Raw genomic sequence first — 19,037 nt, forward strand, 5'->3', positions numbered from 1 at the left:
TTCAATGAATTTCACATTGAGCCCATGCCACCCACACATGTCTCACCAACCTGATGATGTCAATGCGGTAGGGCAGCCTCTGAGGTTTAATGCGTCGTCATCCTCGCATTGTTATCGCTGTTTCTGACGGCTCCCCCAATTATGATAACCAAAATTCGGATTCTCGGAAATGAAGAAAATGCGAAATGTGAGTGGGGGAAATTTCCATCGTTATGCCCTTTCTTACAGTGAAATTATCTGTGTAATTTCGCAATTAATTTCATGCAGATTTTAAACAAGTACACTTGCTTAAAAAAAAGTCGTTTTAAAAATGAATGAAACCCATTTTCGGTAATCTGCTTGAAAGAAATCGATTTTTCAAGTCAAGGGCTGTGTTATGCAACAGGTATTATAGGCCAGAATTGACCTCTGACATGGCAAACAGTTTAACAATAATTTGCCCTTTACAACCCTTCATTCATGACTGTTTACACGGTGCTTTGTTATTTCTGACATAGCTTAACAGCCCAAAGAGTTAAGAATCATAGATGGTTTACAGATAATGCATGCTCTCTATGCCAAATGCAGAAATTCCTGAAGTCCTGTAAATCCCTGCAAACATTGCTTGTGCAGGATTTCGTAAAAAAAAATTCTAGAAACTGAACTGTGTGCTTGTAAATTGTTTCATCATCATCATCGTCATCATCGTTGTCATTTGTAGAAAATATCGTATGTATTGATTTGTTCTCTCTGATCGTCTCTGTTGCAGTGGAATGGAGTCTCATGGAGGAATTTGAACAGCTTGCAGGAGAAGCTGTACTGGAAGATTGCCACTCTTTATGCTACCAAATCACAGGGCTGACCTCGGTAAGACCAGGGCAGAACCGGTCTCCGTAAAATGTTTTACGTTTACTGAAATAACTAGTAATCTACTGCTGGACGAAGGCAGCCCCATGCCATTCTGGTCATGATGGTTGTTTGACCGTATTGTACCACGCTGGTGAGTGTGGCGTGGTCAAACGGGAGGCCCAGGCAGGGCCTCGGCTTCAGCTTTCTCTCGGATGGGTAGCCCTGTCGAATTGTTGTGTGCGGGGCACTATGATAGTGATCCACTGCTACGGGGAGTGAACTTGCGTGGGGGACCAAAGGGACATTTGATGGTGCAGGGCTCAGCCCAGTGCTCCCACCCCTGATACTGTCCCTGGCACAATGACTCGATGAGATTTTACTGATCTTGGCCACTGATGTTATAGTAGTGGGCAGGAATTGAACTCTAGTGGCCAGGCTCACTGTGCAGTAAGTTAACCACTGCACACCCACTCCATATTATAATATTATTATAATATGCCTGTGCTTTGTCTTGTACAAAACAATAAAGTGGCTCTGCTAAAACCAGCAATGGTAGGCACTCATTTCCCTGGCCGTGATCAGTCGACTTCGGAGAGGACGATGGGCTAAGTCAACACCTGGCCTGGATTTCATCTGCAACCCTTCCAATGGAGTTGAGCTCTTTAAACACCTGTGCAACCCAGACCAGATTGCTTACAGGTGGAACATATTACACTACTGATAACCATTGTTTTGTAAACACATTATCAATACACAGGTGAGAATCTTAAACAATTATATCCTAGTTCGATTTTATGTTGCTGCGTTATAGAATGGTTCCATGCCTATTGGGATTAATCCATCAGGTAGTCTCCATGCTCAATGAAACAGCCAACGAAATAATAATTCATTATGGCGATGTGTCTTGAGACAATCTCTACCCCAGATGCATTGTTCCAGTGTGCACATCCTGCAGTGATACAGTATACAACCTCTTGTTCTGGCTGCGCTGATATCTCTTGCATCACACCTTCACCCTTCAATGACACGTCAGTGAATTTCCCTTTGTTTTCAGAACATAGTTATCAGCAGTAGCAGCTCTTTCACCATGAACACAACAATCATCATTGGTTACTAATCCCAGCATTTATTCAATGGGCCAGCATTTTCGCCATTATCAGCCACGATCATTGAACTGGTGGACACAAGTGCCTCTCCAAGCTGCACCAGTTGCTCAGGACCCTGCATTGTAGTGATGCGCCGAGTGCCCACACATGAGCTGATTCCGTTGCATCCTGGGCATCCTGTTGAATGTGTTCCATCCTTTGGCTGCCGCTTCATCGTTGTTCTTGACCATCGTCCATCGTTCCCTGGAGCGATACTCCCAGCCCATGCCTACTACGGCTGCGAGCTCTGTCTTTAATCCGAGCACGTTTTCTCATCCACGCATTCCTTTAATCCGTCCCGTCAAGTATGTTCTAAATCCCGCGAGCGTTGTTGCTCCCACGTTGCGCCGAATGTGTCTGCGCCGCGTTTGTCACCTCTCGTTACGCAAATGGCCTCAGCGCACCCGTTTTTTTTTTTACCTTGGCCGACGCAGCCTATAGAGAAGCCCTGCGGCAGCAGCGTCGGGCAGGCGAGACACCCGACAAACGGAAAGGAAAGCGCCCCTGAAAGCCTCTTTTGTTGGGAGCGTTCCTCGCTCAAAGAAAATGATTTGCTTGTCACACGCTAACGGTGTGGCCACTGAGCACCGTACACAGCCTCGTAGTGTCCCGCAGCCGCCCACATTTTTGCTCAGAGGCTAAAGGCCGCCACGCCAACATTTTTTTAAATGTTAATTTGGTCCTTCTCTAGGCTTAAGGTGTTTATGTTCCTATACGTTGAGGCGGTGCAGTGTGTTTCATTGTGCTCGCTTGAAGCATGCGATTCACGCCATTTAATGAGGAACGTTTAATGGCTCGTAATTTTCTCAGGCGAATTTCACGTAACGATTTATGTTTGTCAATAATTACACAAGTAGATGTTATTTATTTTTATAAGAGCCATAGTCTAATATTAAGTTGAAATTAGTTTTTTTTATTTATATTAAATACACATCGATGGTACGACACATACTATATATACACACACATAGATATAATTGAATCAAAATATTACATTTGCGCGTTTTCTCTTGTTCAGGGCTGTGAATATTACGTGCGCGTGATGGCTTACAACATGAAAGGATGGGGTCCCACACAGACTTCACTTCCTGTCTTTGCGATCCCATCGGGTAAGATGGCAACAACCAGCAACATTATCAATGTTACGGCATTCTCTTCTTGCAGCGTACAGCCGGAGGACAGTAACACTTTCAGTAACTCCACACCAACCTAATGTTAGGTTTATTTAGAAGCCCCCCTGTTATGCATTAATCATGCAACATAATACATTAATTGCTTTGTTGTTTACGGTTGCCATATGAAGGAAGAATCACTCTTCTGTGTGCACTTTTAGTATCCTATTTCGAATTCCTTTAGGCCACATCTAGTATGCGCAACTTTTCTGATGAGTTCCACAGCTATATTAAACAGGCACACATTAGTGGGAACCCCTGTGATGCAACAATTCCCTGCAGCATTGCTCATGACCACACTTCATTTGCTGTGCACTAGCCACGGTGAAGGCATTTAATAACATTCATGGCATTATATTCACGCTACTCTCGCTACCCAAGGGATGTTCGCCGTGGTGTAAATGTGAGCAAGCTGTGACTCGCAAACCAGTTTCAGTTCCAGTTTATTTTGGTACAGCCCTGTGAGCCATTCGGCTCTTGAATCGGGTGCAACCACAACAAACAAAAAAACACGAACAGGACAAACATCTTAAAGTGACTCTGTGACTGTGCAAACAGAAAATCCATGGAAAAAAAACAGCAAAAATATTCATGAAAAAAGCCCCGTACACCAACGCTGTGTGCAAAAAATCCCAGTGAGTTGCAAGTCAAACAACAACCACAAAAACTTAGATTAAGGCCATCAGTCTAGCTCCGTACTACAACAAAACAAACCAAAAAACGTTTTCCAAATCACCAAAAAATAAAGCCATAATTGCAACGTAACAGTGATCACAAGGACTGTGACCGAATTTTTACAATAAACTACATAAATAACATGTAACACCAAATCCTAGAGCCATAGCTGGCTGCATGAGTTACTCCACAACAAAAGAAGCATCGGTCGGAGTATCAATTTTTTCAACCAGAAGCCTCCAGGCGCGGCAGTTGAAACGGTGGACACGTTTCTTAAATCCTTCCCCATCGCTCAATCGCCTCATCGCCTCTATCCACGCAGCAGTATAAATTGTATCAGCATGCCACGTGTGGTGGGGCAATGTGTGGGTATTCCCACCTCTTCCATAACGTCTGACCAGCGTAGAAGAGTAGGCCAAAATATCCTCTTCAGAGGAGGCATTTTGGAGCTACCGCTCATGGATGGCCCTTTCAACGACATCGACATGAGCAAGTATCTGCAGCACTGCACCTTTGTCATATTATTACAACCCAAGACGCCTAGAAATATACATTATCCCTTATTTAAAAAAAAAAACTGTTAGAGCTCAGAACTTGAATGAAATTGTAAGTCTAAAATTACGAATGTGTTCTGTGACTGTATAGTGTTTCTGCTATAATCTGTTGGGAGGTTTTCGGTGTTCACAGGAAAACCACGTGTAAATTTGAAATGTTATCTGTTACACGCTGGCATATTATGTCGGGTTTTTTTTCCGTATTGTTCTGATATTTGACATTTGAGTTAATCCATGTGCTTGCTTGGGTATCACCATCGAAAATTGTTATTACTAGTCTGAAGGCATGAAACAATGAATCCCTCCAGAGATTTGATATATTACGATTCAATGAAAGACTCACTTAATTGGATTGCCTAATTTTGCCATCTAATTTATACTTATTTCTCATTTTTTTCTACCTTAGACTTTTGTCCGCTCAATCGGTGTAAATGTAACACTTGTATATGTTGTGTAAGTATCGAACAAAGACGTTCACTGCATAGTGCGCTTTCAGATTCACTTATGCGGCGTCTGGAACGCTCTTCCTTCCGATGTTAGAAAGCCACTGGAGCTATGCACTTTTAAATCTAGATTGAAAACTTATTTTTTTCGAACTGCTGTTGGTGTTTAGTTTGTTGTCCTTCCCCCACACCTCTGTTTAGCACGGTTGGCTATGTACGGTGCAAAAGAAGTTCAACCTACATACATATGAGCAAAATAATAGATATCAATTGACGAATCAACAGATCATTACATGCTTTCTAGTTTTATTGCTGAAGGCTGCATTTTTAACTACGGTACGCTGGGCCCACCCCACACACAACAACAAAGAACAAAGATCCCCCATATAGCCTTAACAGACTGTAGGGGCAAGTGCTGTTAGCGAGCACTTATGAAGGCCGGAACGGTACACGAGGGGGTGGGTGGCCAGCACCACGCCCGACCGCCTTTGTCTCCCTAGTGGCAATGTTTACACACCGCACCAGGTACTCATTTGAGGCTGAGTCGACCTAGGGGAGGCCCGGGACCGGTTCAGATAATCGTCACCGGTGTTGGCCGTGAGCGGGAATCGAACCAGGGTCGCCAGGTTCATAGCGCAGCGTAGTGCTAACCGCTACACTATCGCTCCCCACACACGCGCGCACACACATACACACAGACTGGCGGCAGTGCGATGGGCGGGAGGTCCGGGACACCGGACATCGGACGGAGGCTCTGGAACACCTCTTGAAGCTGGTCAAGAATGCCCGGCAGCAGTGGGATTTTGGAGGTGAGCAGGCCTTGCGGAGGTCACGTGCACGTTTCGCCTCCTGAGGGGCCTGCATGCATAGACAATCAAATCAGTCTCAGTCAGGGGAAAGGATAGCGCTCTCCCACCTTCCACTGTGATCAACCATCTGCGTATCGAAATGGATACAGCTCAAGGCACAGCCCCGCGATTTCTTGTTCACTCCACCGCTTGCAAAAAAAGTCTTGGCGAGAGGGGGCCACGATCGAGCCTTTCTAGAGGGTGGTGTGGATTGTATTCCTCCATGGTAGCCAGACGTCTTGGAAGAGATGGGGGCACCTACACTCCACCACCGCACACGCAGCCTTCCGAGGGACAAACAGTGCTATGCTCATGTACACCGCTCTGCGTGGATGGAGGCGGTGGGATTCAAGGAACCTGTACCGTTGTCTCAGCTGCTCACTCCGGGAGAGCTCGCATCGGCGACCACTGGATTGCAAGTCCAGTGTGGTAGCCATTACACCGTGGTAGCTTTCCCTTGTCAAAAAATAATATACTTCCATTTATGAATACTGTGTTGTAATCCAGCTTGGTGGAGATATGACAGCGTGCTCAATTCAAAAGCAAAGGGTTGTAAGTTTAATTCAGCCATCATACCTCTGGGATGGATGAAATAAGGAACACTTTCTAGAAATGTAACATTTGTCGCTATCTGGCGATCCTTTTTCCTGCCATGGGAATGTTAATTTTTTTTACCACTGACTCAGGACCACCAATAGGCATTCTCCCTTGACATGGAGATGCTTTATCTTCATCTGGAAATGGTTTGTTGCCTTGTGGTGATGGTGGTGGTGTTTTTATTGTTGAAACCTTGGCAATTCTGAGGAATACGAAGCGTTGCTGCATTGTGTGTAGAGTAACAATTCTAAATCGTTATACTTATCCGTTTTATAGAATTCAATGAACGCGGGCACTTGTCCGCCTCAACCATCCACATGTTGCACGAGCGTTCTCGCTCTAATTTTTTTTTTAAATCTCAGTTTACAAAGAAACAGAAGGAATTCTTAATTCCCATGAGAAAATATCTTCACCTTTCCACACTCGGCGATCTCTTCTGGTGAATGGTCATGATAAGTGACTGAGATAAATATAAACTGTACCAGTGGTTTTGTTCTTCTAAGTATTATTAAAATGTAATTCTTTAATTTAAGATGTATAGTTATTACGGTAATTGCATTTAAATGTGAGTAAAATGTAGAGGTTATTCAAGTAATTTAATGTTAAACCTACACAGTTGATAGGGGTCTGGTAGGGGCTACACGATAAGAAACAAGTTGGCAGCCACTGGTCTTTTTAAAATTCTGTTTATTATTTGGTCTTCCTAACTTGGATTTTAACGCTTATGCAGAAATCAAGAGCAAGGCTATGTAGCTCTTTCTCAGAAATGACCTGGCCACAAATGATAGCTGAACGAAGTGGCTTATCCTGTGGACATTTATATCAGCCACATACTCTTAAACGCACGTTGATTCTAAATGTGGAGGGAAAAACCGGATAAAAATCCACACGACCACGGGGAGAACACGCAAAATCCAAATATACAGGCGTCAGGGTCGGGATCGAACCGACGCCCTCCTACATATCAGGCGAGGTAGTTAACATTTCGCCACTATGGTTGAACGCCATTGGCTGTTTCCCCCATTCAATTGTAATTCCACGGGAAGTTCAATTACAACCAAAGTTCTAATTTACGTGAACATTTTCTGCACATTGAAGGTAAAAAATATGATTGCCGTGCACTCATACTGTATTTCTTTCTATAAAAGGTGACTGCTGTATTATGTTGATCATCCTTTATCGATGCAGGTGAGATAATCCGTTTAGATGCATTATCTGTTTGAGCATGTAATGCCTGCGCGATTCGAGTTGCGCATTTATTAATGTATTCCTTAATACCATTTAGTTTCAGGTTCGTTTGTAAGTCTACCCTTGTGAATCAAGATGTCCCAGGGCATTTCATGTCAACTATGAATCAGACAGTGATCATTTGTTATTCCTCCAAGAGGTAATATTATCGAAAAAGAAATTGGTAAATGTGCATTTGTGCACATTTTAATATCCTTCGCTCATAACAGTTAAAATGTCCCCTTGCACGTGCAACACACCTATTAAAAGCAATGGAAAGAAATTGTAATTCATCTTTTGGAGAAAAAAAAAACTGTCCAGAATGGTTGCCCATATTTTTGAAGCACACCCATTATTTTGAAAGGTTACCCAAGTTGGCATTTTGGGTTGAGGCGGTGAAAGTAACAAGGTTTAGTATTTTTCAATCAGATACGTTTTTTTTCTTGAAATGTGCAGAAAAAACCCCATCAATCCTGAACTCGTTTCAGTTTGGTTTCAAACAATAATTTCAGAGGGAATCCATACCATGGCGTCTAGTCCAAAGTAAAACTTTGTGCATTTGTGTATTTCACGATAAGCGAATACATTCACTGAGAATAAAATTAAATTATACATCCTTTATCTGCTTTGCTTTTAGATAATATTGAGCATCACATTTGAGAAAATGACACATCTACACGGATAGGCGAGGCCTAGACTAGGCCTCAGTAATTAAATAGCCTCACAAACGCCTGACAATCGCACAAAACCGATTTAAATGCGAACACTTTCAAGCCACTACAAAAACACCACTGGTATGTTTATCCACAAAGCAATAACATTTAAACATATACTTTGTATTTCATGTCCTATTTGATGTATTTGCATAGTTTTTGACATCTAGGCAGCAATGTTTCTGCCTTGCTAGACTTAAAAGCTTTTTAAATATTTCAGAAGAATTTTCTCCACATTTATTATTATTTTCATTTCTCGTGCACCGCTTTAAAAAGTCTGAACTTTCAGTTTAACAGTGCATTGATTTATTTAATCCATGAACTAATAATATAATTCAAGTAAGTAGAGTAATAACTTGTTCTTATTTTAGAGGCGAGTTGTGTTGTTACAATGAATTACTTTATTAATATGTCATGTCGTGTCAGACTGTATAAAGACACCCTCTGTGGTGGTGGGTCCACCCACCCACACACACATTACAGTAACTTTCACACCATGAGCCCAGTATAGGGCAAAATGCAGAGAAACAGAATCAACATATATTAATTTCAATTTATTTGCTTGCTCAGGAAAAATTTCAGTGTTCCAAGATTTTTTTTTTCAATATGGACCTGCGGGGGATGTTTGGCCAATTCCTTTTTTGTGTTTAGTTTTTTTGTTTTCTTGTGGGGAAAAAAATCAGAATGCGTGGAGAAAACTACACACCGATGTGGTGGGAAACCTGCCAACCGATCTGTGCGAATGTTTCACACATAATTGTCACACTCCCTGTGTGATCCTCCAAACTCGCCACCTCTAACAAGACGCTAGATTGCAGACATGCCCTTCCACAGCCAGCCAGATCCCAGAAGCAGTCATATGTTAGAATGTGGAATGACCACACCATTCTGTGCCAGTAACCTTCCCGCTTAATGTCCCATTGAAGTTTTACATGCGCGATTAATATTAAGTGGCCAAGAGTGCGCGTGTGTGCGGTGTGCACGCGCGTGTGTTTCTATTTAATCTCCAAAGGGAATGATTAATGATGCAATTCTCTTAGTTTACATTCTTACTCCATGATATTTGATGTGATTACTGTGTAAACAGTCCACCCCTTCAAAGTGCATGGCTGTGGTTTGTGTACACATATTAAGCATTGGCCAATAACATTGAGAAACGGAGCACTGATTGCACTTCAGGTACATTCGCACACGTTTTCAAACTTAAACAAATAAATCGAGTGATAAAGCTGTAAGAACTTCACCCCGTGCACTATTTGGCTTTTACCCAAATATCAATGATAAGGTGTAGGCAGGGTTTTGATGTTTTAAAAGGTACAAAGGCATTTTTTTATGCCAAAAATCTGTATCTGAAGGAACCTGACCGCCTTACTATATTCCCTTGTAAAACTTTAGGACATTCGTGATAAATTATTTTCATTTCATATTCTGTATGTGTCTGACTCTTTAGAGTTTAGAGGGGCACGCTATCGCTCCCTCTAGTGGAAGCCCCACCACCACCACCACCACCACCCGCAGCAGCTCGAGAAAATAATTTCAGGGCTTCACCTCCACCTATATCCACCACGATAACTGCACTGTGCGTGATGGAGAGAAAACAATTGGACCTTAAAAAAAAAATCACTAACGTTTTATTTTTTTTGTCCTGAAATTTTAAAAAAAGCACCGACGCCGAAAATCTTTATAAAAGCATACAAATTACGATGGCAATCTTGCTAGATTTGTGTTCCCCCCCCCTCTTGTTTTTAGTTTTTCCTTCCCCCCAACCCCCAATATTTTTTTGGCGCGTTTTTTTTTGTTGTTTAAACAAAACATTTTTTTTAAATATATATAGCAGGTTTATTTATCTGCGTCGATCTGACATCTAAGTAAAACAGAACCTGAAGCAGAGCTTGGAAATTACTGCAGGCCCATTGCACAAATGTTTGCGCTCATTCAGGCGCAAAAGGGGAGAGTGGAGAGGGAAAGGCAAAAAACAAAGTTCCGACCCGCGCCGATCGGCTCGAAACGTTGCGCTGAAATGGGGAGGCCCCCCACAGCCCCCCCCCCGCCCCCCCCCCCCACCCGCATCCATTTGTGTGGGCAGAGGAAAGTTTCTTGGTGCCGGCCACGCCAACGCGCACGCACGACGCTGCCGCGGGCGGCGGCGGCGGCGGCGGCTGCCGCTCGGCTGCCCGGCGCCTCAAATTTGGAGGCGAGACTGGTGGCCTATTGATTCCCGCTTCATAATATTTACCCAACAAATCAAGGGTCTTGTCCTGGCACGCGACGTGGCCAGACGGCAGTGAGTGCGAGAAGGTTGCGGTTTAGGAACCCCCCCTCCTCCTCCCTCCCACCACTACACCCGTTCTCCAGCATCCAGCTCTTCGATATGCCACTCTGACCCCTCCTGCTCCCCCTTAAAGCCCCTCCGCACCCCTACTCCACCCATCGCCTACTCCTCCTCCTCCTCCTCTTCAAGTCTCGTGCCAAGGCACACGACTCTGGTGTGTGTGTGCGCAGCGTGCGGACTGGCTTGGAAGGGAGGCGTCTTGCCTGAGCTCGCGCATGATACAGAGTGAAGAGGAAGCTTCTGCAAGGTGCATTTCGGCGTTAGCGCAATGGCTGCGACATCGCCCAATAATGTTCTCAAAACACATGAGTGTACATTCATGGCATTCCACGACATGGCGAAGTGGATGATTACTGATGCACAATGGCATTGATGGCTTTTGAGTCACGTCCCAGTCAGTGTGGTAATTTTGTTGACAGGTCACTTATGAAATTGTGAAATACCACGCGAATTATTAAAGGCACATTTGAACATATCTGGATAATGCAGTGACGAAGTCTTTTTTTTAAATTCCGATTTGCATATTTAGTCACGCAATTTGGTGCTTTGGTTTCATGATTTTGAGGATATTTTTTTCTCTCACCAAACAGTAGAACATTCCTGACAAGTCTCACTTTAATATGAACCTTTCACAATTCTAGTTTCACCAAATGCACTTGTATGACGAATGGCTGTACAAGCTGCAATGACTCAACATGCTGCTGCCGCGAACCTCTCCAGAACAAGCGGTCTGAGAAACGAACAGAACCAAATCTTTGTCATCGCTATTTTTTTTTCCTTTTGTGCAGGTTTTTTTTTGTGTACAATCGGAAATAAAATAGCCTCTAAAATATATTTCGCTAAAATAATGAAATAGTTCAATGTCAAGATATATATGCAGGGTAGTCCTCTACTCATGATGGAGATGCGTTACGAGGACCCCATCGTAAGTAAAACATATCGTAAGTCGAAGATGGCCTAGCCTGCCCAGGAGTCTTAAAGAATGGTGATAATTTAGCAAAACAGAGCAATTTACAGTACCGTACTGTATAAACTATATACTGTATGTATTTATTCATTACAATACTGTATTGCACAGTACATTTTAAAGTAAAAAAACAAGGTAAATTCTTAGCCTACCTATATGAACTGCAATTTAATAGAAAGTTTTTTTCAGGAAACAATCCCTATCTGCTCTAAAAACTTTTAACATGCATTGAACGTATTGTATCGTGGTAATCCTAAAATGAAATCGCTAAAGCTACGTATCATACACGCATTGAACGTATCGTAACGTATCATATTCTAATGTACTCACCAAGATTCTGTCCCAGTCGTATCGTTATCGCCATCGTAAGATCAAAAATATCGTAAGTCAGACCATCGTAACCCGGGTACTATCTGTATTTGTTTCTTTTATTATAACCTCATTTATTTCTCCAAAAGCCAAACAAGTTTATCTGATTATAATAACAGGTCATAAATAAACTTCTCCATTGCTCTTCAATTGCAAACATATTCAGGAGCTATTTAACTTGCTTCGATTTTCATAAACTGTGCCAGGGAATCAAAACAACACACAAACCAACGGCCATATAATCTTTGGCACTATTAAACATCTGAACGTAACAATAAAAAAGGCAAATACCAATGTGCCTAAAGAAGTATGTACATGCTTGGAATAACTTTGAGGGACTGGGAGAGGACTACGTGGATTCAGGAAAATATAAATATATATGTGAGTTAGGAAAAAAAATCACATTGACCGTTAAGACTAGTGGGGGCTTGGCTGGATGCGTCGCTCAAAGGAATGACGACCAGATGGTCAAAACTAACGACAGAGTTGCAACCAAAGGAGAGGGACACACGTGAGTGTACGTTTGCCAAGGGGAGCGAGCAGAATCAGCTCATGTTCACGAACTGTGATCGTTACATCACAGGGCCGTAAGGGATGGCTGCAGTTTGGGGAGGACATCATGCAGCAGTGGATAGATAGGGGTCAGTGATTATTTTCATTTTTCGAAGTTTAAAAAAAATGAAATGTGCTTTATAAATAGGGCTTTTGTCCCTCGTTGATGGTATTTACTGCTACTATTTACAAATAATGAATAGCATAAATGTAGTCCTAATTTCCTAATTAAACTTTTACATGAAATGCCAAAATACCTTGGAAATTCTGGCAGTTGAGCTTTTCCTCTCTCCAAAATGTTATTGAAAAAAAATATTAATCACATCGGATTTTTATTCCACAATATTTTAAACTGAAAGGTTTAAACCCTGTCACTCTAATATGCCATGTGTAGATATACCTTTTAAAGAGACAGTAAAGGTATTGATTGACGTTTTGAGAAAAAGAATAATAAAAATAATAATTAAATTAACATATTGCTTATTCAATATAAAGAATACACGTTAAAAACTCTTGTAGTGCATATCACTCAAGTCGTGTTAACTGTGTTATCGTACAACATAGATGGACAGGTTTCAGAGTTGAGCTGCTTAGCTCTGATATATTTTTGGGTTGTAGACCATGCTGCTTTGCACGATGTCCGACGTTTTGCTCCACACGCTCGGAGCTTCTCCAGTACGTGGAGCAAAATATCGGACATCGTGCCAAACAGCACAGACACGGCACGCGGTACAGCCCGACAACACATTGCAGAGATGAACGGCTTGTTGAGCAACTTATGTAGCGTCAAATACATTTGTGTTCAATTATTTTCGTTTCTTCATATGCTCGTCTGCTAGATCACAAAACTGTGACAAGACAGCAGAGCGATTTCACCTCTGCTGAATATAAAATGGCTCTGATTTGTAGGCAAATGCACAATCTGTGTGTGATCAATAGCTCACCTAGCATACCCAAATTTCCCTCGGTCACTTGTAATAACCCCATGAATAATGGAACTTTTATTAAGTAAACAAACCCTTATGGGTATCAAAAGGCCAATTCAACAGTGCCTTTTGAGAAATAAGCAATAAATGGCCGAGTAGTACTGCCATCTAATTATGTCAAAAGCGATTATCCATATAATTTACGAAAAATGGTCCTAAGCCAGTGGAAAATGCAAGGTATGGTTGCAAAAACACATACTGTCCATAAACACAGAACAGGGAGTGATTTGAAAGGGAAAAAAATCCTAAAACCCAACTGCTTATTTGCGTGGGTGGGATAAGTTTGCGTGCCAGTAGAATGCTCTATAATATTGATTGAATGCAACGGTAGTTCTAGAGTTTGTAAATGCCGTGCGGCCAGATTGCTTCTGACAGCGGGGTTGTGTCGCGTGTGACATCATCACAGCCTGAGCGCCGAGGCAGCTTTGGCCCCAACTGCTTATTGAAGGCAGGCGCCAAGACGACTCCGGAAGAGGCTTGTTATGCCACCAATACACAGGGGGTGCGCGAAACAAAATAAAATAAAGAGAAAGAAAACAAGCAAGGGCTGACACTAGCCCCGCACGAGGAACCAAAGCCACCTAAGCACATCTCCCCCAACGTAAACCGTAAACCCGCTCACCCGCCCACTCAATCCCCTCCCCCCTGCCCCCCCAACTCCTCCTGTCGACGGAGCTCAAAATAAAAGAGTCCCTGTGTGGCCAGCAGGCGTAACTGCTGGCCTAGGTGGTGAAAAACGTGTTTGCACAGAGCCGTGTTCTTTAAAGCAAATAAGCGCCCAGTCCGTGGCCGGCAGCCACGGAGCATTCATCAGCAGTCATTTCCAGCAAGGAGTGTAAAATCCACTTGAAAAGACTCCACTGTCTGTCATTTTTTTCTTATCCCCTCCCCCCCTTCCTTAATGATAAGACTTTTTTTCCGCGGGCCAATTTCTGTTAATCTCATCTTGTAAGGAGGCTGCTTGTGTGCCGGTGACTCGCCACAGCGCGACGAGCTCTATACTTGTTTGCATAAAGACTCCCATTCACCCGGGCGGTTATAAATATGTTTTGCTCTGCTCCAGTGTGATAAACTCACATTTAAAATGTTTACCTTCGTTATGCTCAATACCCCATTCATCCCCAATTTCATCAAGCGAATTATTCGTCGAATGCTTAGCTGTGCATCAGCAATCATTAGTTAAAATTATGAGACCATGAAATGGTATACCGAATAATTATAAATAAGTAACTTCGCAAAAATTACTGAACTAGTGTCTGAAATCCTATCTGCGAGTACACTAGATCATGTTTTCGTCACACTGGATATTAGAGTACAATCCTCAATAATGATCATATGCACCAAGCATGGTTGTTTTCCTATTTAAGGTTTGGAAGCTCTGGTATTGGCTACGGGTTGCAAAAATGCAAAACATATTATAATGTTATTTAAGCTGCTCAGAAACCAAAGGTTAAAATAAAACAAATCCTATACAGGTTGTTTATACAACCAGTAATCCGTAACCACGATATGAATGTCAATGTGCATGATATGTATGCAGCATGAAATGTACGATTTCCCTTTTGAACGCTTTTTTAGGTAACTCTTAGCGAGGTTGAATAGTGTACGACATATTAGCAAGCACGCATTCGGAATGCGTTCTCTGCTTTGAGAAAACTTAAGAGGAATTCCACACATTCCCATAAGAGTCATCTTTACACTTTTTTTCTTTCCCGGCATTCTAAATAACAAGTTGCATTAACGATGCATATATCATCATCATCATAATCACGGTCATCATCGTAATGATCATCAGAACGACAGCTTAAAATGCATACGTACTTTCCGCTGGATTCAGTTGCTTACATTTTTCTCCAATGGCTGATTTTTTATTTTGCCTTTGGTCTGTTTCCAACTGTTGCAAGCAATTTTTATGGGAAGTCTGACATTATTTAAGATAATGAAAACCGTCTTCAGTGGCCGTATACACGTGTGTGTGTGTGTTTGTACATGGCTGTGTGTATGTATGTTTTGCCTTCCAAGGCTGTTACGACCTGTCATCATCGATTTTATTGCTGTGTTTTACTAAGGCATGTCTGAGATAAGCTTGTAGTAGATGGGTGGCTGCAGAATCGCATGAAATGTACGATTTCGGAAAACGTAGCCAAAAAAGCATGGAGACAAATGACCATCGATTTATTTTCAAAGTTTAATTTTTCCTGACTGGGTGACTTATGCATGTGTCCAGTTTAAAGCCATTATTTTAGTTAAGCCACATCGCAGAGCAAGGTCTTACACTCCCCACTGACTGTGGCAACAAAGAGGCTCAAATGTGCGGGATGCTTTAAAACACAGACATGCACACACATAAACACAGAGGGTGATGCACACATACACAGACACACACTCACATATATAAGCAGTTTTAAAAGGATATATTTTATTCACAAGTGAATGTCCAGTTATGCATTTTCTACATTATATTGTACATATATACACATAATAACGGTTATTTAGAATTATGTGTCAATCCACTGATGGATGAATGCCTCTCCACACTGTTAATCATGGGGGTTGTTTGACCATACTTCACCACGCTGGTCAGTACATGTTGGTGAAAGGGGTAAGGCCCAGGACCAGCTCAGACTTTGCTCACCACTAATTTTTCCCATGACTAGGAATCAAACTCAAGTTATTGGCTTCATCATGCAGTGTGCTCATCACTGTGCCACCATTCACTGCTGTATGTGTAAAGGGCATTTTATTTTAATGTAATAATATGCCAATGTATACGTGTGAGTTAATGCTCGAATTAGATTCCTTCTCGACCAGTCCATGATTTATGGGTAGGCACGATTATCAAGGCACTATATTCAAGGTTTGGAGAGGCAAAATAAAAACAACGCAGCATTCTTAAGCAGATGCCAGAAGGCATGTCAAAATATAGAAAACTAAGCTTTCAGAACTCTTGCCCGTTTTAAACGTGCACAGTTGATTCATTTCGTAACATTTATTGCGAAACTTGCTTGAGACACAATTGTGAAACTTTTAAGAATGCGACAACTCTAGCACTGGATTGTATAATAATGCTCGACCAATTGAGAATCCCTTCAGCAAAACATTTTGTAATAATAGACATAAAATTAAATACTTTGTCAACATTTATTATGAAAGCTCCAAAAAGTTATTGGGTAACATGGCGTTAAATGAAGATATGCAAATTGTATACATTGCATTTCCAAACAATATAATTTCCCCCTCCCACCACCCCTGCATTCTCTTTTGAGGGTTTTTGTGTGACTGTATCTTTGTATTGGCTCTGGTCACAAAGAATCCGGTGCCACACTCAGTGCTGGAAGAGCTGTTCCATGTAAGCCTAGCTCATGTGGATAAGGTGCCATTGTTTTCACTTCAGGTTGCTACGAAGATATAATGATTGAGGCCTTTTGGGTTAGATCGCGTAAATATTAATGTGTCGTTAAACCCGCCACCACCTGACACAGCCAATGAGTAAGGTTTGTCACGTAAACAAAACATGCCACCGGTGTGTTGGAGAGTAACGAATTGCCATGTTTTGTTTATGTGACAAACCTTACTAATTGGCTGTGTCGGGTGGTGGCGGGTTTAATGACACATTTACGTGATCTCACCCAAAACCTCTATAATGGACAATATTGGTTGTGAACGCTTACATGTTAAACTGAAGATAGGATACCATACCAAATATCACACTTTGATGATTATAATGATATTTGTTTCCCACAACCTTGCAATTGTTTTCACATTTCTATTGTATTCTTTGTGCTCCACTGTACTTCCATTATGAATATAAATTACTTGTAAGATTATCAACTGCAGTTCACTCATCGTAACCCGACTGCCATCGGTCTTTATAATAATTACAACCTGTAATGCATATATGCCAGTTACACGAATAATAATGATATACGCCATTACAATTATTACGTTATATAACCATCTCACATTTTGCCGGTAACATTGATGATTACTTCCAATGGGAAGGAACTGCAGAAAATGTTAGAACTTCGTTAAAAAGACTGGAAAATTGGGCTAATGATGAATATGAACAAAGCAAAGTTAATTGACAAACTAAAAAATGTATAAAACTGAAAATTATACAAAGACACATGGAGGGATGCATGCTTGGAATGACATAGAGTGATATAAAGAGGAACACATTTATTCGAAAAAACATATGCAGGCCAAATACATTATTGAAACTCTGAAGCAAAGTAAGTGCGATTAGGAAAGACACATCCCTGAAAGGGATGATGGATGATGGTCAAATGTAATGATGGAGTTGCCAGCCAATGATTGGAACGTGTCTACGAAGTTGCCACTCAGGAGTTTGAGCAATTAAATCAGCGTGTGTGCAGGTGCTAAGTGGATAATGTCATCAAATGATTTTGAGATGTATGCATGTTGATCTTCTTTCGCACCGTACTTTGCCAACCGTGATACTCGGAGGTGCTGGGGAAGGACAATAAACTAAACCAAACGCAGTTCTTAAGAAATGCGTTTTCAATCTAGATTTAAAAGCGTATAGATCCAGTTGCTTCCTAATATCGGAAGGAAGAGCATTCCAGACGGCCACAGAAGCGCATCTGAAAGCGTGCGATGGGCAGCCCAAATCCGCCGCTGCGAGGCATGGAGAGGCCGTCATCCAGCAGTCGATTGCCGTGGCTGTTGATGACGACGCCGATTCATGGAGGCGATCTGCACGACACGGCTATCTGCGCGGTGCGTGAGTGAGACCTCTCAGTGTCGACAAGCGGCGTTTGGCAGTCAGCCTCGAGCGACGGTGCACATCATGATGCTCGGTGACAAATCAACAAACGGCGAGTGGCCGAGGCGGAGCGGGACGCCGCCACTCTCGACTCTCGGTCTTCCTCGTGCACTGCCGCTAGCAGCGCGATCCATCACGGCAGAGTGAGCCCCTCGTGTCAGTGCCCGACTCCGCTCGCTTGAGTTACAGCGTCGCGCGGCACCAGCCGCGGTAAAGTGACCTAGCGGCATGATTCATCTCTCGTCCTCTTGTGGATGGGATCAGGACCTGGTGGGCTAAACTTTCCGGAATGTTCGTGCCGTAGAAAAGTTGTCCACATGGTGTTGTTCAGAGTGTTTATTCTTTGAAGGAGTAAAAACGGATTATGCCATGCTGCAATGATGAGCACACTGCATTCGCAAGTGACCTCACAAATTGAAACAATGGGTGAGTTTATTAAATGCCTCCCACCTCCGTGTGCCCAGCAGTATAAGTGGGTACACCAAAGTCAACTGGCAGGTCACATGTAGTGGGGTAAAGCGTGGATTCTCACAGGTATTCCACAATGTCTGGCCAGCCTCTATAAGACTTCTCCAGAGCTCCCTCTCTCGTGAAGGCTTTTCCACCAGCAGTGGCATAGGAATTCCAGGGCTGCACCCTTTACGTTAAAGAAACACATATTTTGAAGCATTTATTTTTTTCAGAAGACTAGACTATATCCATAGTAACCAATGTTTTAATTCCTTTACAATTTTTTTGGCATTCTGTTTTATATATTTTTTTTTGTATTGAATTATGTTTTTGCCACAGCATTATCTTCTCTTCGCTGTGAAATAAAGGGGACATTGATCGTGGGTCACGGCC

General features: G+C 42.3%; 1 protein-coding gene across 12 annotated transcripts in view; it reads left to right on the forward strand.

Annotated features, from left to right (window-relative positions):
- The window catches only part of LOC116946270 (ankyrin repeat and fibronectin type-III domain-containing protein 1-like), a 264,496-nt gene that overhangs the window by 214,590 nt on the left and 30,869 nt on the right, over positions 1-19,037 (forward strand). For all 12 annotated transcript variants that reach the window (XM_076069931.1, XM_076069932.1, XM_076069935.1 and 9 more), the window contains 3 exons: positions 749-846; positions 2,992-3,082; positions 5,516-5,626. In XM_076069931.1, coding sequence (XP_075926046.1) covers positions 749-846; positions 2,992-3,082; positions 5,516-5,626 — 300 coding nt within the window. The remainder of the gene's footprint in view (positions 1-748; positions 847-2,991; positions 3,083-5,515; positions 5,627-19,037) is intronic.

The sequence above is a fragment of the Petromyzon marinus genome, chromosome 26, assembly GCF_048934315.1.
Source record: "Petromyzon marinus isolate PM22_M1 ecotype Great Lakes invasive population chromosome 26, UKy_Petmar_22M1.pri1.0, whole genome shotgun sequence".
Classification (NCBI taxonomy): domain Eukaryota; kingdom Metazoa; phylum Chordata; class Hyperoartia; order Petromyzontiformes; family Petromyzontidae; genus Petromyzon; species Petromyzon marinus.